Here is a 23,991-nt window from a genome sequence, read left to right as displayed (position 1 = left end):
GGTTTCAAAGAGTGTCTTATTAACTAATTTGCAAGGAAATAACTTTTATTCAATATATGTTCAATATATGTTCAAAATAAAAGCATTGCAAACATAAGCTACAAAAGTTAATGTAAATGGTTATGGTTTATAGCACTAAAAGAAAGAAGTCTGGCATTTTCAGTGATATTTAGGACCAGCTGTTCAGCTCACTGGTATCTCAGTTTATATCTAGAATGCCATATGAGGATGGCATGTCTGAAAGGCCACTCAGAACTTAGTGCTTTAGATCTATATAGTGCTGAGATTTATGCTACTAGTATAGTTCTTCTAAGGAAGAACATGTCCTGAGTTTCTATTGTTGCTAATGAGTCTTTGGAGGTAAAATGATTATTAGCTCAACTTTACTGAGTATATATTTGACAACCAGTGATCCCTTTAAATTAGTAGATTTCATAATAAAGTAAGCATCTTACAAGTCTCTCATGTGTGGCATTAGAATAAACACTTTTCTAAGATGAATCCTACTAGTGACATTCACATTGGATTTTTCAGTTGGAAAGGTCATACAAAAACATTATTCATCATACAGAGAGTCCAGAAGTGGAAAAACAGATCCCTCCCTGATCTTCCAAATTCAGAGAACATTGAAATTCAGATTCAGATCTAACCTTCACAAGATGGGCTCATCCCTAATTTTGTGTGCTCTTTGAAAAGTTAGTTTCAATTATATGAAAAGTTAGTTTCAATGATATGAAATGTTAGTTTCAATGAAATGATAAAGGCATGATTTCCTATTAAATTCTGTAAATGCTACAGTTTGGCAAGAAGCCCTTTCATGAATTTGCTAATAGCCACATTATTCAAAAGCAGTTTTTACCCTTGCTGATTTGTTATTCAGTATCTGTTCCACATAAGAAGCAGATGTATACAAAGTGGTCATCTTTCAGCAATAAGTACAGTAATACCACATCTGGAATGCTGTGCGCAAATTTGGAAGTTTCATGTTGTTGAAGGAGGGGCAACAAAAATTACCAGAGGGCTATCAGGGACTACTTGATTCATAGATACTAAGGTCAGAAGGGACCATTATGATCATCTAGTCCAACCTCCTGCACAATGCAGGCCACAGAATCTCACCCACCCACTCCTGATGAAGAGACAATAAAGGTAATACAGAACATATAGGATCTGATGTTGAGACATGCCAAGTATCTTCATCCCCCATTGAAGCCACGATCATTAGAAATTTTGTTTTCCTGATACAGTTTCTCTATTTCTGTTCTTTTCAACATGGAACTTCTAAGATGCAAACTATATTTTCCATAGTAAACCTTCTTTTAATTAATATCTAAGCTCTAATTTTTAAGTAAAGGAAATGTTCTAACTCTATTAAGGTTTATATATATATATATATATATATATATATATATATATATATATATAGGTTATGATTCTTGATTTTTCAAACAACTTGTTTTCTTTTCAGTGGGATGCCATAACTGAAATGGATGAACACAATCGTCCCATTCACACCTACCAGGTATGTAATGTAATGGAACCAAACCAAAACAACTGGCTTCGTACAAATTGGATCTCCCGTGATGCAGCCCAGAAAATTTATGTGGAAATGAAGTTTACCCTGAGGGACTGCAACAGCATTCCATGGGTACTGGGAACTTGCAAAGAAACTTTTAACCTTTACTACATGGAGTCAGATGAGTCCCATGGAGTTAAATTCAAGCCAAGCCAATACACTAAAATTGATACTGTTGCAGCTGATGAGAGTTTTACCCAGATGGACTTGGGTGACCGCATCCTTAAACTCAACACAGAAGTTCGTGAGGTTGGGCCAGTAAACAGGAAAGGATTCTATCTTGCTTTCCAGGACATTGGAGCCTGCATTGCTCTGGTCTCTGCCCGCGTTTACTACAAAAAGTGCCCTTTCACGGTTCGTAACTTGGCTATGTTTCCTGATACTATTCCAAGGGTTGATTCTTCCTCTTTGGTGGAAGTACGGGGTTCCTGTGTGAAGAGTGCTGAGGAGCGGGATACTCCAAAACTGTATTGTGGAGCAGATGGGGATTGGCTTGTGCCTCTTGGGCGATGCATCTGCAGTGTAGGATATGAGGAAGTGGATGGTTCCTGCCATGGTAAGAAAATAGCACTTTATAAAAGTTACCTTATGCAATTATCTGCATAGCAAATAAAGCATTTGTATGTTGAAACTATTGCACCACATATTTATAAGTAATGCCTCTATAAGCAAAATGTACTTTTAAAGTCATGGTATTGTTGGTTTGTAAGAAAACTTTTAGTTTCTAAGTGACAGCTTTATAATCATTCATTCAGAATGAACAGTTTTAAGTGCTGCATGAATATCAAGTAAAGTAATTAGGTACAAAATATATGGATGTTGAGTTCAGTCAGAGAGAAAAGAAGATTTACTGCAGTGTGCGCATAAGTTCAATGTGAATGTGAAAGTTTAGAAATAAGGCTACTCAAATTCTCTTTCATTATGGTATTGAATTATACTGCATAGCCAGTATTGGTGTTTCAGTAACAAATATCTGTTACCATTTCTTGCTTTGAAAAATGCAGGATTGCTATCTCCTGCATTTAAACAAGTAGTACGGTACAAGTACTACAAACAAGTACTACAAACTTCTCCAGTGTTTGCTGCTGCTTCTTGTTGTCTCCTTGGAAAATATGTCTACCCCAATGCTATTCAATAGTTTTGTGATTTGAAACTTTCTATGGGGATCATTTTGTGTGAGAATATTATTTAGGATAGATATAATATGTCGGACAGATATAGTATTGCATTTTGTTAGGGCATGGAAGGGCATGAATGATTTCTCAGAACAAGTAACAATTTCTTGAAGATGGCTTCAAAGGGAAAATATTTTCATTTCTTGGCTACACCTGCCATGCATGGATTAGAGCACAAAAGAACAGGAAGTATGAACAAAAAAAGTCTTCTGCAGCTGTCAAGTGTTGTTTATGGAATATAGCACTATTTGTGTCAGACTCTTCAGAAAGAGGATGCATCATTGGAAGTTGGTGATGATTGAACTTTTTGCTCAGTTGAAAAGTCCACCTGTGACCTCAACCTCCTGATTATTTGGTACATGGCAAATAGGCATTCAGATAAAACTCTGATAAAGTCACACTCTTGGGTAAGATTAGGAATTTTTGTGAGGTTGGGGCACATCCCTCCTAAAATTTGAAAATTTGGTCATGTAGTTCTAGTTCTTTTCAGCCATGTGCATGTGTTGACAGACTTCTCTCAGTACCTGTCAAAGATGTTTGTTCTTTGGTACAGCAATGCATCTTATAGCACCCAAAATATGAAGCTGTCAGGTTTATCAGCAGGTTTCCTCATGGTAATGATTGTTGCATGTCCATCTATCACAAGGCATCCTGAAAAGTCTTTGAGATCTATAGTTGACAGGTATTGTAGTAAAAATGTATCCTTAGTGCAACTACGCAGATACCAGGGATGAATTTGACCCTAATGTCAGCAGACAATACACCTGCCAATACTGACTTTCCACCAGTGTGGAAGGGTGCCATTTATTTCCACTAGTGATATAGGCAGTTGCTTCTGTTCATCTTGCAGAATGTCCTGGAAGTTAATATGCTGGTCAGTTTCAGAAACAATCAGGCTCTACTAAAGAGCATATCTGCTTTTAATGTTCTTTTATTCTCCTTTCTGTAACAGCTGCATATAGGTTTGTGAATGTGGTGACTCTGTTCCTGAATAGTGGGTTTTAGAGGGCATGCCACTGTATAAAACCACTTGCCTTTGCACAAAGGTCTCTGCCTGCTTTAGTCTGTCTGGCTTGTAAGGAGGAAGGAGAAAAGCCAAAAGTCTCTATAAATTACACAAGGGACTTTGCTATTGGTAATGGACAACAGTGTAGAAACTTTAGATAGATAAAGAGGATGGAGAACATCAGCACTGGAGCATTAAAAACACTTTATATACTGCCATAAGAAAGTGGACCTCACTTTCTCCAGTGTTGTTGTGATGACAAAAAATTATCACTGTCTCCTGAAATTTATCCATCAGAAAAGATACCAATTTTGGCAACATCATAAATAGAAATGTATATCCAGTTAAGATATTTATGATTTTTTTTGCATAGGATTTCGTTTTATCTCTGACTGACTAATAGAGTAAGAATTTTCCACAACAAAAGCTATTAACACTTTGTGAATTCCATTGCATTGTGTGATTCATACTATAGGACTATGTGTAAGCAATGCTACCTGCACCCTAAACCAAGAGCGAGTGACTCTGAAGCTTCTCGCTGTACATCCATTTGTTAATTCAGTAAGAGGATCAAGAATACTGTTAAACAACCATATACTAGATGGAAGCATAATGAACTATAGGAGTGTCTAAAAGCTTATTTAATAGAGTATTTATTTTTATTTAATTGCCCAGAGAGTGACAGGTTAATGTTTAAACAGATTGTGCTCTAAGATAACTGCTTTAGGGTTTTTTTCTCTTTTTGGCTTGCTGTGGAGATATAAATTAATTTCAAAGGTGGATGACATTTCCATCCATCTGTACATCTTGAGTCTTATGCCATGTATTTTAAGGTTGGCACTGGTCTTTCTAATTTTTAATTCCTTACTGTACATTTGTGTTTTGTTTTCACCAACTAGTTGTGCCTAAATGGTGATCTAGAAGAATCACTGCTAGGGTATTTAAGTTTCCTCATTTCCTTAGACTTTCAATACAGACATACATCTCTGCCAAGTCTGATTGCAGGGTGTTTTTATTGTATTTTGTTTTGGAATGTGGACACTTGGTCAAAATAAACTGAATTGAGATAACCATCTCATTTAATATAGTCCCCTCAAACAACCATCAAATCATGGTTGGGGGGGGGAGGGATAGCTCAGTGGTTTGAGCATTGGCCTGCTAAATCCAGGGTTGTGAGTTCAATCCTTGAGGGAGCCATTTAGGGGTCTGGGGCAAAAATTGGGGATTGGTCCTGCTTTGAGCAGGGGGTTGGACTAGATGACCTCCTGAGGTCCCTTCCAACCCTGATATTCTATGATTCTATGATAACTATCTGGGAGCACTCCTAGCCAGGGTGAGGTCTGAACCAGAAAGTTAAAAAGACTTGGTGCCCATCAGCAACCTTCTAAGCCATCCAGTCTATGCACAAATTAAACTTAAAATGATTTGAAAAGTATCTGTTTGGTACAGAAATTAATGCACTATTTGACATTTCTAATTTATTTATTAAAAACAGGAAAGAAGAGTGTAAAATAAAATAAAAAACCACACACCAAACCAATTGTTCTTTTTTTTGTTTAAGATCACCATGATCATTGCTTATTCCAAACATTACCAACATAATTCCTTCCATTTGTGTCCCCAAGAAACTTCTTTAGAATTCTCTCATTGAAGTTTCATGCAATTGTATCTCAGAGATATCTGAACATTCAAACTATTTGATGCCCTTCCATCAGTACCCCTCAGTGGATATACTCTCTCATGATACTCCAAGTCTACATGTGAAGGAAGAGAAAAGGCTAGTTAATTGGTGATCAGAGCTATTTTGTGTCATTCTCTACCCCACGTTAATTGTCAGACTTCTTAATATTATCCCATGCTGACATTTGTTCTGATATATTGTGCATGTGCTGAAGGGTTACTAGAGGGAAAAGGCTAACTATGAAAACTATATTAATGCATTTTACGTTCCCCATATATATTTTTCCTGTTTGCTGAATTACGGGTCACCAAGAGTTGAGTAATCCACCCACTCACCTGCCAGTGAGGAATAATAAGCCTTTCATGGTGAGGATGGATCAGTTTCCACTGAACTAAAAAAAATTCTTACTCTTAGAGATGTGAAGATCACGACAAAATATCCACTGATGCAGAACTGTCTTTCTGAATCTGTGGAAATGCTGCTTTCTGCTGCTCATAGTTTCAGTAAGCAGTTACAAAGTGAATGAATAAATCTTTGGTCAATTTTACTGCTGTTCTTAAAAATTCAGTGGGCTGCAGGAAAACTGTCAAAAATCATGTCAATTTCATGGTGCTGTTGGGAAAGTTATTAGCAGCAGCTTAACCAGAAATACCTAGTATATTGAAATTAATGTTATGTAATTATATCTGGAGACTTCCACTGATTTATTCTTCTCTTTGTACCCATGTCAATATTCATACTTCACTTCTTGTTGACTCTTTTTCCTGTTTACACAGGGTTGGAGTCGCCCACGATTTTTCACCATTCCTTCCAGTCCATGGCACAGGTTCATAAGTCTTGGAGTTCCAGACCTTTTCTCTTCAAACTACTCTTGCTAGAATCTTTCCATTGTATCCTTGGTCTTCCACGTCCTTTTTTGCTGTCCTCTTCCTCCCATCTTTTCTTTGCTGGTCATTCTTTTTCCATTCTTATTGCATTTCCAGCTCGCCTCTGCTTTCCAACCTATCTATCACTGAGAATCCCAAGTTAATCTCCCCGCTAATTTCTTCTGTGTACTCTCTGTCTACGTTGCCTACCATTCTCCTCAGTATATTATTTTCTATAACTGTATCTTCTTTTCTTCTGTCTCTGTAATACCCACCATTTCCAAAACATAAAGCAGCCGGAACAAACACATGCGGCATATGCTTGTCCTTTTAGTTGCTTACTTAATTGCCAATGGCACAGTGCTCCTGTCTCCTTTTTCACTGCTGCCTGTACACATTAGGTTCTTTTATCCAATTCTCCAGATCTCTCTGCTATGGCACTAAGTTTACTTACCAAGTAAACAAATTATTTCTTCTGATTCAGTGTCAATATTCGCCATCCAACTTTTTTTTTTCAGCAGCACCATTTCAGAGTGAATGTGTCTGAGTGAGGAATTTGACAGCCTGATTATATCCATATTTATTAAATTCACTACTGAAAATGGTGGGTGCTAATGCTGGAATATTTAGGAGAAATAGTGCTAGAATAGGTTGCCATTTGTACTGATTTAGGGACTTATTCTACTCTTATTGAAGTCAATGGCAAAAAGTCCAAATGAGTACAGAATTGCTCCCTCACTGTACTTTTTAAAAATATTTTAGTGACAGGCACTTTAAAAACGCAGTCTTCTCTGAATTAATTGTATACATCATCTGTCCCTTTTTGATTTATGAAACTGAGTTTAATTTCAAACTATATTTTCAAGAAGTCAGTAAAAATAGTTATAGGGTATCTTCTGCTTATATGTTCCAGTGTGTTACGTTTCATTAAACATTTTGCATAACTATATAGTACTGATGAATTGGAGAAGCTAATAGCAGAAATCAGAGCCAGTCACACCATACTGTGGGCAGGTATTATGCAGCATTCTCTACACGGCTTTATCAGTACACGTTTCTGGTGAGTTCCAATTTCCATGCCATTCTTTTTCTGTTGAGCAGAGAATGTAAATCATACTGAAATTAACATGTGCCATATTGTGGTTTGTAGTGTGTAAACCACTACTAGGAATAAATGGTTAATTTTTACTTGTGATCCTTGAGAAGATGTGAATTTGGATTGCTGGAGGTGAAAGGTATATTCATTTTCATTGACTATAAAAGGGAAGAGAAGAAGGGATATGATAGACATCTATAAAATAACAAATATTGCGGAAAAGGCCAATTTGGATATTCCTATTCACTTTTGCTCAAAATAAAACAAGAAGTTGGCCTTCAAACATAAGAGGTAACAAATTAAGAATGGGCAAAATGGAATTGTTTGACACAGTGTACAATTTATAGAACTCACTCCTGCAGAATATTATTGGGCAGATAGTTTAATAAGAGTAAAGAGTAGACATTTAAAGAGGAACAGAATGTGCATTTTAGTTAGGATAGCAACAAAAAAGCTGTTAGTTGCTGGTTTGTGTTAGGAAGGCATTCCCGGGACTTTTGGTACTGCAGTGTATAATGGGTACTTGTTCCCCCTCCTCTGAAGAATTTTATAGACACCATGGTCAGAAACTGAATACTGGATGAGATGATCCATAATCTGTATCATTATTCCAGATTAAAGTCGCACAGAATAATTTTTAATGACTATGCTAGATAAGTCTTCCATAAGACTAACATACCACTAATTGGCTTATTATTAGCTAAAGGCTGGTTCCTTAATGGTTCAGTGAAAATTAGCTGAATTTATTCATTATTTATGGAGTACATTTAAATTAGGTGGTACAAAATATTAGTTATTATATATACATCAGCATGTGTGCCATTTCAATGTCTCATCCAATCAAAATGCATGCAGCAATTTATTTTATCTATACAGTGCATATCCTTGAAGAATATTCTCAGAAAAATAAAGTAAACAATGTTGTATGGCTTTCTGGATGAATTTGTTGACATGTGGGGTGAGTACTGATAGATTATTAGGCTAACTCAGTTAGGACATTCCAATGATATTAACCAGTAGATTGAAGCTGAAATTTTTAAACTAGGGTTGTTTAAACTCTATTTGACACAGAGAGCAGTGCATGAGCACCATTGAAATTTGCTAATAATAAATAAAACAGGTAAATTTTTCTGTTGTTCAATTAGCTCTAGTTTGAACTAACATTACAGCTATAGGATTTACACCTTAATATCCTGTCATCAGCATTACTTCTTGTAATTTATTTAGAAATTCTTTTAACTCTGAAGAAATTAATTTAAAAAACAACAACAACAACAACAAAAGCCCAGAGAGCCCATCTCTTTGCTTCTGGGAGTAATCTCACAAAACGTGTGACTTATGATATGGCAACTTCCAACTTGCTCGGTGCCAAGTTATTAAAACAAAAACAAAAAAAACCATGAGGTAACCATGCTTTAGTTACATGTCTGCTGACACAAGAAAAGATAAATATGTTGACAACAGAACAGACGGTTTGTTTTTGGATGCAGAAGCATAATGCTTCCTTAGGTCCATCTAGCCCAGTATCCTGTCTTCTGACAGTGGCCTTTGGCAGATGCTTCAGAGGGAATGAAAAGAATGGGAAAATTATCGCATGATCCATCCCCTGTCATCCAGTCCCAGTGTCTGGCAGTCAGAGGCTTAGGGACATCCAGAGAATAGTGTTGCATCCCTGACCATCTTTGCTAATAACCATTGATGGACCTATTCTCCATGAAATTATTTAATTCTTTTTTTAACCCAATTATACTTGTGCCCTTCACAACATCTCTTGGCAATGAATTCTACAGGTTGACTGTGCATTGTCTGAAGAAGTTTTTCCTTTTGTTGTCTTTAAACCTGCTGCCTATTAATTTAATTGGATGACCCCTGGTTCTTGTGTTAAGTTCACTTTCTCTAGTCTATATGCATTATTTTATAGACCTCTATCATATCGCCCCCTTTGTCTTCTCTTTTCTAAACTGAACAGTTCCAGTCTTTTTAATCTCTCCTCATATGGAAGCTGTTCCAGACCCCTAAAAATTTTGGTTGCCCTTTTCTGAATTTTTTCCATTTCTGATATATCTTTTCCGAGGTTAGGCGTTGAACTTCATCTGCCATGTTGTTGCCCAGTCGCCCAGTCACCCAGTTTACTGAGATCCCTTTGTAACTCTTCACTGTCAGTTTTGGACTTAACTATCTTGATTTATTTTGTATCATCCGTAAACTTTGCCACCTCATTGTTTACCCCTTTTCCCAGATCATTTATGAATATGTTCCAACAGCACAGATTCTAGTACAGATCCCTGGGGGACCCTGCTATGTCCCTGTCTCAATTCTGAAAACTGACCATTTACTCCTACCCTTTGCTTCCTGTCTTTTAACCAGTTACTGATCCTTGAGAGGACCTTCTCTCTTATCCCATGACTGCTTCAACCTCCTATGCCAGTTCTAGGACCCCAGGCTCCCACATGCCCTTCTGTGGTAGCATCATGTAAGCTCAGGAGTAATGTATGTCCCTTTTTTCAGGGAATAAAGGTGTTCAGTTGAGTAAAGCACGTCTATAAAACATAATAGTGTTGGTTTTTATTGTTTTTAATTACTAATTTGGGATTTATACCCTGCAGCCATGAATTCAGAGCCCAAGCTTCTCTTTCCTACTCCATTCCATTCTCAGAACCTGGTGCTTCCTTACCCTCCTCTTCCTAGAACAGCTACTTTTAGGGTCCTTATCTTAAGCACCTATGTAACCCTGAGTTGTTAACAGTCACTTGCTAGAAAGAGAGTAGTGTCTGCAATACCAGTCTCTCAGAGAAGATACACAGGCATGGAGGGCTCCCTCTGCACAGGGGTCTGACCTTGGGACAGCCTGGGTTTAATATTGTTTTTATTTAGTAACTGTGACTGTGTTTAATTTCTATAAATTACCCAGTAATTAAATTATTTTTAAAAACGATCCCATACAATTCTTTAATAGTTACTAGAAATGACTGTGAATTACTAAATTAGTGTGAATCACTTGCAAAGTAGACACGTTCTTTTGCTGTTCCAAAGAAATTAAACATGTTTTTTACCGTAATTTATTTATTTGGCTGACATTAAAAGCTTTCACTGTTTTTCAGTACACATATTTTCAAGAAAAACTCTGTTTTTCAGTGTAAAATATACATTAGTCATAAACTGTCTGTCATGTAGAGTAGCATAGTATCTATGAAGCACAGAGAGATTTAAATCCGAACCTAAATATTGAGGAAATGTCACTGCAATTCAGTGCTTCCAATTAATTCCATCTTTTGATTGGCACCTCTTCCAAAAGACTACATTTTAATACATTCTAGCAACATAATGGAGAAATAACACAGGAACTATGTGTTCTGTGGATAATAGTCAGTGTAGAAAAGCAATTATTATTGACTTTGACAAAGCTTTTGAATATGGTTAACTACAGATAACTCTTGGCAAGCTGCACAAAATTGTATTTGACCTTATTTAACTCAAGTACAGTATAGATTATTTTCTCTAAATAAAAGCAGATATACAGTAAAGCATAATTCATATTATTAGCTCTTGTGGTATAGCATGCATCAGTAGTGAGGCTTTTTATGTTTACATTGTTTTTATTTTTTCATTTTCCAAATGCCAATATGTCAAAATTATTCCATGCTGTATCTATTTTATATGCACACATAGTTTATATTCCCCAGTAGCATACAATGTATAACTCATCTCCTTACCACGTTACAAACCAATTTTGACTCTTCCTTTGTTACAGAAAATATTTTGCTTGCTTTGACAAAAGAAATTTGCGTGGGTCAGTTAGAGCAAAGAAAAGAAAGACTACAAACAGAGGATAGAGCAGAATCAGTCCAATTTGTTCATCTTTGGGCATCTGTTAAATATTAAAGAAATATTATTTAAAATATTGAAAAAATCAATTGAACCACATGTTTTGTGTAACAATGTGTCGCTTTGGGCTGATCTGCAGATGTATGATGTTGTGTTCAGGTAGAGCAGTGCCTTTTAAAAAAAATCCTTTAGATCACTTCAGTGGTTTTTCTGTGTATATAAATGCATACTGGGAAGCTGCAAAACATTTCTCTTTTATCTGTTCAACTTTTCTAGTTTTATACCAAACTGACATCTTCTTTTCATATTCAATATCTTAACGTTGAAGAAATCTATTTAAAAGTCTATTACTGAAATGATTTGCTCCTTACTACGGTAAAATGACAGCAGTGAAATAATTACTTATGGACACCTGTTTTCCACAACTACCTATGTTAACAGCCTGCGAAATCTCAGCCCCATCAAGTTTTCCTAGCTTCCTCCATATTAAAACACCATACCTGGCAGCCCACCTGCCTGACACATTTCTAGCCACCTGCAGACCTGTTCAGCTGTGTAAACTGCACTGCAATCAACTTGACAAAGCAGCTGGAAAGGGAAGCCACTTCAGGATTTAGCGATTTCAAAAAATGAAGAATGTTAATTGTTTTTTTTTAAACTTTGCACATAAGTGAAAGTGCATTGGTGCTAAATAAGTAAAAGTTGTCTGAATGGTCTCATGATGGCATACTGAATTTGCATGCATCTCTTACAGTGACCAAAAAGCCTTGCAGTAGACATAATTAACTGGTTTCTGCTACATTTCATATATAAAATTTGATGCCCTGATCTTATAAAGGCTTCTGAATAAAAGTATGTGGAAGAATATGTTACTTGTAAACGAAATCACTCAGGCACCCAAGAGAAAAGAGAAAATTGTCTCCATTATTTTATCCTTGTGCTAAAATTAATATAAATAAGTACAATATGCAGTATGAAATGCATGTCTGCAATGAAATAATCAAGTAAAACTAGGTACAGCAAAACTGTTTTACTAATTAATTTTCAAGCGAAGATTATCACTGTAACCTGCACTCACACAGTTACTGTATGAAGTTTTGAGAAGCATAGACATGCTGGTATTCAGATATTTCTAGGTTTAGATTTTGTACCACTTTTATAGTGTTGGATATTGATCAGTCCAGCTATCTTTGATAAACACTAGACAAAAATTGCTAAAAGGATTCTCTTCTGATTGATTTTTCTTGCTTCAGGCTCAGTAAGCGAGCTGCACAATTTGATATCAGCACCAGTTACTAGCAATCTCTATTAAATTACAATTATTTGTCCTTGGCACTGTCACTAGACCAGTCACCTCCCGAGTGTTCCCTCTGTCCATTGCCTGCCTCAGTTCCAGCCTTGCCCCCCATGTAGGGCTTTTTTAAAATAAACTTTATTTATTCATATAGGCTTTCATGGGTTCAATGACAGTAGCCCTCCTTAGGGTCTCCTAAGGACAGTAGCCCTCCTTTATTAACTTAAAGTTCCAAATTAAAAATGTCTTCCCATCGGCCTTAAGCTGGACACATCCCCAAACTCCCCTGGTGTCTAAAGGTTCTTCCTGCCATAGCAGGCTACTCCCAGGCCTTCCTAGCTGGAACAACTCCCCTGGTTTCAGGGTCTTTCCTGCAGGACCTTCTATCATCCACTGCAATCTCTCTATAAATTCCTGAGCAATCCCCCTTCCCTGCAACATCTCCGTACCCATCTGGTTCTACTAATTAACTCCAGGCCCCATCCCAAGTGTGGCAGACATGGTTAATAGATGGGACTGGCCAGCTCTAGGCCCCGGCCCTTAAAGGGACAGTCTACGCTGTGTCATACTCCCACAGAAATATATTATTGGGGGTGTTCAGATGCTCCACTTTTAACACTACGTGTAACCAAGTACTGATCTTTCCTAACTTTGGTAAAATGCATATAGTGTGTGTGTGTGTGTGTGTGTAAATGAATGAAAGAAACAGGTAGTCCAATTAATTTTTAAATTGTCTTCCTACATATTTCAGTTGATTTTCTTATTTACCATAATTCCCTGGACTAGGTTAATTAAATTCGTGGGGGGGGAGGGGAGAGAAGGAAGAAAGGCTATGATAGTGTACTCAGTGAAGTGCTCAGCAGGAATCTGCAAACTTCTGTGCCATGGATCTTTTATACCAACAACAGAGACTACCTAGAGGGAAAGGATGACTTAAATAACATAATGAAACTGAAACATGGTGGGGAGACGGGGGCAGGGCAGAGAGAGTGATGACTAGACAATGCACTAAATCTAGGAATTTCTATTGATAAATAAAACTCCTTCTGTTTTTACAAAGAACACATCTACTATTGAAGTGTAAGTTCACAGATATACAGTTAAAAAAAGAAGACATTTTACAGTATCACTAGTGTGACAGATAATAGTATCCTTATAAAAACCTATACAATCAAGTGCCAAAAATCTAGTCACCTGTACTTCATGTGAAGCAGCTTATTAGTGATTAACATACTCACAACAAACCTATAAAATAATACCTATAATGGAGCTATTTCCCTTAGAGTTTGGCCAGCATTTTATTCAGTCAATTATTAATGCACTTATGCTGAGAAATATAATGTCAAAAGCAATCAGTAAAGGATTTCCTGTTGCATGGTGTGGCTTGGGAATCACAAGATGGTTTTAAGTAAGTATGCAAAGACTTTTCTGACATAAAAGTTCATATGAGACAGTAAAGGAAATGTGTGAGTGGTAAAAAGTTGAAATTTCTTTGACTTTTATAACTCACATTAAGTCCCCTCAGAGAGATGAGATTTACTATAGCCGGCTAATGTATCCTGTTCTTGTTAAGACTCAGATTGAAATTGAATAGTATCAAAAGGGCCTATTTTGTATTGTGTAGGTCTGATGCAGAATTAAGATGGATAATATGTCAGATGGACTAATTGAGTATTCCAAGGCATCTGGTATTAGAAAACAACAGCCTCAGAAATCATGTATAAATAATCACAGATTTCTGTGATGTTTGAGGCACCAATCCAGCAAAGTACTTAAGGGACTCTTAAACAGCTTAAGCACTTTGCTGGATAAAGACCTTAATTTGGTGGCACGTATGATGCCACTAATGGCAAGATTGTGACTTTCCCCTTTGTGGATGTGCAAACAACGTAAGAGAATGAAGAACCTACTTGCATGCTAGTTCAGGAGCTAGTTACAATGGCAGTCTTTATTGTCTGACAAGCAAATAACTGCCCATGTGAGAGGGTACAGAGCCATTCTTCCAGCTATACCTCAGCACCAGGTAGCAAGAAAGGCCTACACTGTGCCTGAGTAGGACAAAGTTGCTGTGCTGTTCACCTTTGCTGTGGCACAATATTTTCCATGAAAAACAACCCTGCATATAATCTCCTCATAGTGAGATCTCCGAGTACAATCGTGTTTTAGAAAATGTGGTGGAAGCCAATTTTTCGTCTTTTAAACAGGACCTGTCAAATCACTGGAGATTATACTGTAGGAAGCAATCCTTCATTGACAGGAGGAGGATGACCTTATGATGATGGTCTTTCACACTCTAATTTCCATGAATCTATGTAACCTGAAAAGTAAATATTCTTAGCAAAGCAAGGTGATCTTTGAGAACTTATCCATTGCAGTGTGCTTTCACTGTTGTCGGAATATGTCTGCTAACTGCAGAATGAATTATGTAAAATAAGTCTCGTACCTACCAGTAAAACATCTAACACAGTCAAGGACTGTACTTGAAATGTCTCTCTTTAAAGGAGTGTTACTTCAAAGGGATAATGATCAAAGCATGCATAAATTCCCAAAGGACATGGAAGTATATGCATAGAGGGATTTTTACTCCAAATGCTAACAATGAATGTTTAGTTATTTGGTATCTGGTTATTATATATTAGTAGTTATGTATGTGAATGTCTTAATTTTGCTGTGACAGCTTGACTGTATCCCAGATGTTAAAAATTTCAAAGTTCATCTTATATATATTCATAAACAAGATGAAAGTGTTAATTCTAATTAAAATGATGCATGGCTCAGTAGCAGCCCTAATAAAGTCCCCATAGAAAAGTAAATTAAATAACATTATATCCTCCCATGTGGGTCAAAAATTAGATTTCATTTTAGTATAAACTATTACTTTCCATGGGAAATTTTTATAGTTGAAAAGAAACAAATCATATTTAATCTTCCTTTTTTTTTTTTTTTTTGGTCTTAAAGTGATTTGAGTACATGCAGTATTTTTAAAAGGTTGTACCTTGGAAGGCAAAACAAAAAGTAATCTACACATTCTTCTGTTTTTTTTCTGTTTTAAAGTATTTATATCATTTTATGTAACAACACAGAATATGATAGCTAGAATACAGAAGCACTGAGTCAGCTTCTCTCAGCAATTGCTACATAATGCTATTTGAGATACCGTACTTTCCTCCTATACGAGGAATAATAGATATCTATAATAAATGAATAGTAAACCTTAGAAAGTAATGTATATATTCTAGAAACCTGTGTCAGGATATCAGGAAGATACTAGGGTCCTGAACCTACATAAAGATGCTCAGGTATGATTTGCTTTTTCACTTACAGGTTAGATCATATGTGTCCTGAATTCAAATATAAGAGCATAAAAGGAGATGGATAGTCTTACTGATTTAGAAAGTTTGTGACACCCTCAGATCAGCCAGCCTTGTTGAGGAAAGATTTTTGGTTTGTTGTTTTTAGAATGATAGTCAAGACAAACCCCAGACACAAACAAGGTTGTTCAGTACACAGTTTGTGCACACTCTCTTCAGAGCCAGGGTAGGAACTCCCCTATCCATAGTGAGGAATAATTCATTCAATTACTTTTGCTTGTTTTTCTGTTTGTGAATTATCCAATGAATTGTGGTTATTTCAAATGCATTGATTATTTCAAATATGTCTAATTATTGGTCTCTGGTAGAGCTGTACAGAGGACAAAAATTGCATTTCACGAAGGATGTCTAGAATTTTAAAATTGGCTTTATTTCAAATCAGAACAAACCACCCAAATTATAAAATTCTCTAAAAGAAAGTTCTAAAAAAAATCTTTTGGAATCAGTGAAAATGTTTCATTTTGAGTTTGCCTTTTAATATTATAATATATAATATAATACAAATTTTTAAAATATTGAAAAAAAAGTCATTTCAAAATGGAAAGTCAAAACATTTTCTTCTGGAAATGCCAAAACAAGATGTTTTTCAATTGTTGGAAATTTTATTTTCAGTTTTTCTCCTAAATGAATTTGTGGCAAAATTGGTACCATTTTGCAAAGCATTTTGATTTCAACTGAACTGCATTTTCAGACAGAAAACGGTTCTGTCAAAGTTTATCCAACCAACTTTAGTCTGTGGTTTATCACAAGCAGTTTTTTTCTGAGTATTTAATGCTCTAAATTTGAACTGTGTTCACTGGGGACAAGACACATACAATGTCCTTGTACACTAATTGGATGGTGAAACTCTTTTGATTCAGGTTTCTAGTATGAATACTCATGAGTTCATGGTTCAATTTCAAAGACTATTCCGCAATGTGTACTTAAGTTAAGTGTTGTAGTGAAGATTCCTGAACTAAACTAATGTACTATCATGGGAAAATGTATACAAATGAGATATAACATAAGCAAAGCACATTCGTTGAAAATTTGGAATGGATATTCTTGGGAGAATGCCTGCAGTGTTAACCAAGACCTACTGCGGAGATTTTCTAATTGTCTGGTGGTCTAGGGGCTACTTAGAAACATAGAAATGTATAACCTAAAGGGACTTCGAGAAGTCATGTAATCCAATGCCCTGCACTGAGGTAGGGCCAGATAAACCTAGACCATCCCTAACAGCTGTTTCTTCAATCTTCTTGAAAACTTACAATGATGGGAATTCCACAACTTCCCTTGGAAGCCTATTCCAGAATTTAACTACTATCTTAGTTTTTCATAATATCTAATTCAAATCTCCCTTGCTACAGATTAAGCCCACTACTTCTTGTTCTACGTTCAGTGGTCCTGGAGAACAATTGTTCAACATCCTCTTCATAACAACCCTTACCATATTTGAAGACTGTTGTCAGGTCCTGCCCTCTGTCTTCTTTTCCCAAGACTAAACATGCCCAGTTTTTTTTAACTTTTGCTCATAGGTCAGGTTTTCTAAACCTTTTATCATTTTTGTTGTTCTCCTGTGAACTCTGTCCAATTTGTCAACATCTTTCCTAAAGTGTGGTTCTCAGAATTAGATACAGTACTCCAGCTGAGGCCCACCCATGCCAAATAAAGCAGGACAATTCATAGGTACCGACTCCATGGGTGCTCTGGGGCTGGAGCACTCACAGGGAAAAATTACTGGGTGCTGTTTGCCAAGCTCCCCTCCTCGCCCCCCCGCTCCACATCACCTCTGCCTCCGCTTCCTCCCCTGAGCACACCGCGTCCCTGCTCCTCTGCCTACCTCCCAGCATTGTTGATGCAGATTCAGTCTATGATCCCCTGTAATCCCCAGACCCTTTTCAGCAGTACTACTATCTAGCCAGTTATTCCTCATTTTGTAATTGTGCATTTGATTTTTCCTGCTGAAGTGCAAAGTACATTATTTATCTTTACTGAATTTCATCTTGTTGAATTCAGACCAATTCTTCAGTTTGTCTAATTCTTTCCTCCAAAGTGCTTGCAACCCCTCCCAGCTTGGTGTCACCCACAAATTTTATAAGCATACCACAAACCATTATCCAAGTCATTAATGAAAATATTGAATAATACCAGATCCAAGACTGACCCCTGCCAGATCCAACTCCATACACCATCCCAGTTTTACAGCAAACCATTGGTAACTACTCTGAGTTGTGCACCCGTCTTATAGTAATTTTACCTGGGCTGCATTTCTCTAGTTTGCTTGTGAGAATATCATGTGGGACTGTGTAAAAAGCCTTACTACAGTCTAGATAGGTCATGTCTACTTCCCCACTATCTACTAGGCCAGTAACCTTGTCAAAGATGGAAATTAGGTTAGTTTGGCATGATTTATTCTTGAAAAATCCTTGCTGGCTATTTCTTATAACCCTACTATCCTCTAGGTTCTTATAAATTGATGATTTAATAATTTGCTCCTGCATTTTTCTAGATACCAGAGTTAGGCTTACTGGTCTATAATTCCCCAAATCCTCGTTGTTCTTCTTTTTACAGATAGGCACTATGTTTGCTCTTCTTCAGTCCTCTAGGACCTCACCTTTCCTCCGTGAGTTTTCAAAGATAATCGCTAATAGTTCTGAGACTACTTCAGCTACTTCCTTAAGTATCCTAGGGTGAGTTTCATCAGGCCCCTACTAACTCGAATACATCTAACTTTTCTAAATACTCTTTAACCTGTTCTTTTCCTATTTTTGGCTTGTAGTGTTTTCCCCTTGTTGTTAATATTAATTGTGTTGAGTATCTGGCCACTAAAACCTTGGGGGTATTCTGCAGAGAGCTGGCTGGTTATATGATCGTGAATGGAAGGTAAAGTGGTTCAAGAAACAATCTGTTAAAACACACAGTCCATACTGTGAAAATATTTGAGACCTCTGCCCTACTGTATGTGGTAGTGGTTGGCAAATATTGTCCTTTTAATGGCTTCTACAAGAAATGACAACTCTAGTGTTAAAAAGGCAAAGTAGAAGTTGATCTTCGTTTACATTATCAGTGTGGGTAGAGCATTTCAGGTTGAAATGAAACAGATTGATTCTTTAACTAAAACATGATTGAAACTTAAAAGTGAAGTTGTAACATTATTTAGTCTGTATTGTGTATGGGTTTTGTAGTAGTTTCATTGACAAATTGACTCTAAACATTAGCAAGGATTTTTTAAAAATATTTTTCACTAGAACTACGTTTTAACAGTCATTATTATGTTGATGGTGCTTTGTGTATATTTAATTAAGAGTTCATAGAATCATAGAATATCAGGGTTGGAAGGGACCTCAGGAGGTCATCTAGTCCAACCCCCTGCTCAAAGCAGGACCAATCCCCAACTAAATCAAGAAAATCAAATGCCATATATATACTAAATTCATATCAAGTACTACATTTTCAAAATTTAGAGCAATGGAGTGTTTCAAAAATGCAAAAAGAACACACAAATATGCAGGTACCCAAAATGTGCAGGTATCCATCTACATTTGAGCTTGGAAGTGTGATTCCCAACACTCATAACCATACCTGTGCTAGCTCTACCTGAGGTAGCACCTCAAAATAGCAGTGGGTCCAGAGTGGCATGGGCAGCAGCTTGGGCTTTCCGCTATGAGTATGTACCAAGGGGGTCAAGCAGGATTGTATTTGGGGTGGCTGGAGCTTCCAAAGATACAATACTACTTTTAGGTACTAGCTCGAGTAGTCCTATTAAAGTCAACAGTGACTAGTTATTTGAGTAAAGTTTCTCATTTACCTAAGTATTTATAGTATCGGGTCATTGGATTGTCAGGTCCTCAGGACAAGAACCCATCATTTATTTAATGATCAGTACAGTTTCATGTAATTGTATGATGCAGTATAAAAATAAGTGTAAGCGAGTGAAATCGTTAGAAAATTATTTGCAGCTTTCAAAGGAAAATAGTGGGTAATTTTCATTGTGCTCATGGAAATCTAAGGGGAATAGATGGTTGACTGAGGGCTTGTGTACACGAACAATTAGACTGTGGCAAGCTGGGATTTGAATCTATACCACACTAGCCTGCTGCATTCCAAATATCTGTGTGTATCGTGCTGATGCTTGTTAATTAATTAGTGCACTTCGAACTAGCCCCATTTCAAAGAGGAGTGGATCAACGCGCTTTAACGAATTGTTAACACATGTCAGCAGATATATGTGGACAGTTAGACCACAGCAGGCTAGATTCTCACCCCAGTTTGCAGCAATTTAATTATTCATGTGGACAAGACCAAAATAATTGCTAATATATGTGTGCAAATTTCATCAGAAAAGCCAGTAGTCATAAACTTTAGAACTGTTTAAAGGCTTTGTCATAAATATAAAGGGAAGGGTAAACCCCTTTGAAATCCCTCCTGGCCAGGGGAAAGCTCCTCTCACCTGTAAAGGGTTAAGAAGCTAAAGGTAACCTCGCTGGCACCTGACCAAAATGACCAATGAGGAGACAAGATACTTTCAAAAGCTGGGAGGAGGGAGAGAAACAAAGGGTCTGTGTCTGTCTGTAGTCCTCTTGGCTGGGGACAGAACAGGAATGGAGTCTTAGAACTTCTAGTAAGTAATCTAGCTAGGTATGTGTTAGATTATGATTTCTTTAAATGGCTGAGAAAAGAATTGTGCTGAATAGAATAACTATTTCTGTCTGTGTATCTTTTTTGTAACTTAAGGTTTTGCCTAGAGGGGTTCTCTATGTTTTGAATCTAATTACCCTGTAAGATATCTACCATCCTGATTTTACAGGGGGGATTTCTTTATTTCTATTTACTTCTATTTTTTATTAAAAGTCTTCTTGTAAAACACTGAATGCTTTTTCATTGTTCTCAGATCCAAGGGTTTGGATCTGTAGTCACCTAAGCAAATTGGTGAGGCTTTTTACCAAACCTTGTCCAGGAAGTGGGGTGCAAGGTTTTGGAAAGTATTTTGGGGGGAAGGACGCGTCCAAACAGCTCTTCCCCAGTAACCAGTATTAGTTTGGTGGTGGTAGCGGCCAGTCCAAGGATAACGGATGTAATATTTTGTACCTTGGGGAAGTTTTGACCTAAGCTGGTAAAGATAAGCTTAGGAGGTTTTTCATGCAGGTCCCCACATCTGTACCCTAGAGTTCAGAGTGGGGGAGGAACCGTGACATGGTGGCACAGTGGTGGGATTAACCTGAAATCATTTTGAGATCCAGTTGAGATTTTTTGAACTAGAAATACGGATTTTAAAAAGGAATTTTTAGGAAGTCCAGAAGCAGCTTTGAAACTGAAAGCAGCTTGGTTTCTCTCTGCTTTGTGGCCAAGCAGAGACAAAAGGGGATTATCTTGTGAATTGCAGGTTTTCTTTGCCTGGAGGCAGGGTACTTAACTCCTGCAGGGAAATTCACAGTCTTCCAACCCAGAGGTTTTTTTTTTTCTTTTCTTCCTAAAAGTAAATAGGGGGTGTGTGCTCTACCCATTTGCCTGGAGACAAAAGTGGCAGGGTTTTTTTTAGGATTTTGATTTTTTTTTGTTTTACAAGGAGCACAGGTTTGAAAAGAAATTTTTTTTTTCTTTGGGCGGGGTAAGCAGGTTTCCAAGTAGTTGGAGGTTTTTTGCTTTAATTTGGGCCCAGAGCAGAGACAAGGGAATTGTCTTTTTCTGTAGGCTGACAATCACTATCAGAGAATAGGTATTCTATTCCAGCACAGCAAAATTTTACAGCCAAGTTTTGTTTGTTTATTTCTAAACCTCAGGTGTAAAGTTAGTTAAAAACAGAGAGGTTAGAATGGCCAAATCCTCGGCTCGACTACAGCTGGAATTAGCCAAATTTCAGGCTGAGGAAAAACAAAGGGAACATGAAAGACAGATAGAACTCATGCGGCTGGAGAAGGAGGTACAGGAGGCTGCCCACAAGAGGGAAATGGAGGCAAGGAAGCATGTGGAGGAGATGGAGAGGATAAAGGCCCAGCAGAATATACCAACAAACCCTAGCAATCCTTCTCCAGGTACCACTTCCCATCCCAGAAAGTTCCCCACCTACAAGGCAGGTGATGATACTGAGGCCTTCTTAGAAAACTTCGAAAGGGCCTGCCTTGGGTACAACATCTCTACTGACCAATACATGGTAGAGCTGAGGCCGCAGCTCAGTGGACCCTTAGCTGAGGTGGCAGCTGAAATGCCTAAAGAACATATGAACAAGTATGAACTGTTTAAATCCAAGGCGAGAGTCAGAATGTGGATAACACCCGAGCAGTCTCGTCGGAGGTTCCGAGCCCTAAGGTGGAAACCAGACATGTCATTTACCCGACATGCCTACCACATTGTGAAACATTGGGATGCCTGGATATCAGGAGCAAGTGTTGAATCTCCAGTAAATTTGCCCTTCCTAATGCAAATGGAACAATTCTTAGAGGGTGTTCCTGAGGAAATAGAAAGATACATCCTAGATGGGAAACCCAAAACTGTAATCGAGGCAGGAGAGATTGGAGCCAGATGGGTGGAGGTGGCAGAGAAGAAGAAAACTGGTCGCAGTTGGAGCGGAGACCAGAAGGGACCACCCCAGACCACACCCTATTACCGGGGGCCGCCCAAAGCCCCACCTACCTCCCAAAGAACCCTCCAGACCCCTTATCGTCCCACCACCCCGTTCTCCAGCAACCCACCTCGCCCCGGTGACCCGTCAGCTGGACGATGATTTAAATGTAACGAGCTGGGGCATGTAAAGGCCAACTGCCCCAAGAACCCCAACAGATTACAGTTCATTGCACCGGAATCACACCAGAGGTCCACAGGCCCAGATACCTCCCAGATACCCTTGGAGCGGAGGGAAACTGTGAGTGTGGGCGGGAAGAAGGTCACCGCGTGGAGGGACACCGGAGCACAAGTGTCAGCTATCCATGCTTCCTTAGTGGACCCCAATTTAATCAACCCAGAGATCCAAGTGACGATTCAACCCTTCAAGTCCAACTCTTTCAATTTGCCTACAGCCAAGTTGCCTGTCCAGTACAAGGGCTGGTCAGGAATGTGGACTTTTGCAGTCTATGATGATTATCCCATCCCCATGCTGTTGGGGGAAGACTTGGCCAATCACGTGAAGCAGGCCAAGAGGGTGGGAACGGTCACCCGCAGCCAGGCTAAACAAGCCGTGAGGCCTAGCTCTGTTCCGGAAACTTCTATCAGGGCCCGGTCAGAGGTGATGGACCCGGACCCCAGGCCAATGTCTGCAACAGCAGTAGTGGATCCAGTCCCAGAGACCCAGACGGAACCAGTCCCAGAACCGGAACCAGCCAAACAACCAACACCAGACCCCGTGTCAGCACTGAATCCAGTACTTGCAACCTCAACACCAGAGGGCCCCACCGAACCTGAACTGGCAGCAGCCGATAACCCTACACAAGAGGCTCAGCCGGAGCCTGAATCCCAACATAGTGCACCAGCGGAGAGCGGTTCACAGTCAACAGAAACAGCTCCATCCCCTATATTGCTTCCAGAGGGACCAAGCCTATGTCCCCAATCCAATGAGGAACTGATGTCTCCAGCATCAAGGGAACAGTTCCAGACCGAACAGGAAGCAGATGAAAGCCTCCAGAGAGCGTGGACGGCGGCACGGAGCAACCCACCGCCTCTCAGCTCTTCTAATCGATCCAGGTTTGTTGTAGAAAGAGGACTTTTATACAAGGAAACTCTTTCTGGGGGACACCAGGAAGACTGGCATCCTCAGAGACAGTTGGTAGTTCCAACTAAATACCGGGCCAAGCTCTTGAGCTTAGCCCATGATCACCCTAGTGGCCATGCTGGGGTGAACAGGACCAAAGACTGTTTGGGGGGGTCATTCCACTGGGAGGGAATGGGCAAGGATGTTTCTACCTATGTCCAGTCTTGTGAGGTGTGCCAAAGAGTGGGAAAACCCCAAGACCAGGTCAAAGCTCCTCTCCAGCCACTCCCCATCATTGAAGTTCCATTTCAGCGAGTAGCTGTGGATATTCTGGGTCCTTTTCCGAAAAAGACACCCAGAGGAAAGCAGTACATACTGACTTTCATGGATTTTGCCACCCGATGGCCGGAAGCAGTAGCTCTAAGCAACACCAGGGCT

The 23,991-nt window shown here is 38.5% G+C and overlaps 1 protein-coding gene across 6 annotated transcripts in view; it reads left to right on the top strand.

The window, feature by feature from the left end:
- EPHA6 (EPH receptor A6) overlaps nt 1–23,991 on the top strand; it is an 879,356-nt gene that overhangs the window by 234,726 nt on the left and 620,639 nt on the right. For all 6 annotated transcript variants that reach the window (XM_073305263.2, XM_073305254.2, XM_073305245.2 and 3 more), the window contains one exon: nt 1,469–2,132. In XM_073305263.2, the coding sequence (XP_073161364.1) occupies nt 1,469–2,132 (664 nt within the window). The remainder of the gene's footprint in view (nt 1–1,468; nt 2,133–23,991) is intronic.

The sequence above is a fragment of the Lepidochelys kempii genome, chromosome 1 (genome assembly GCF_965140285.1).
Source record: "Lepidochelys kempii isolate rLepKem1 chromosome 1, rLepKem1.hap1, whole genome shotgun sequence".
Taxonomy (NCBI): domain Eukaryota; kingdom Metazoa; phylum Chordata; order Testudines; family Cheloniidae; genus Lepidochelys; species Lepidochelys kempii.
The sequence above is the reverse complement of the archived record's forward strand: the minus strand, read 5'-3'. Positions and strand labels throughout refer to the sequence as shown.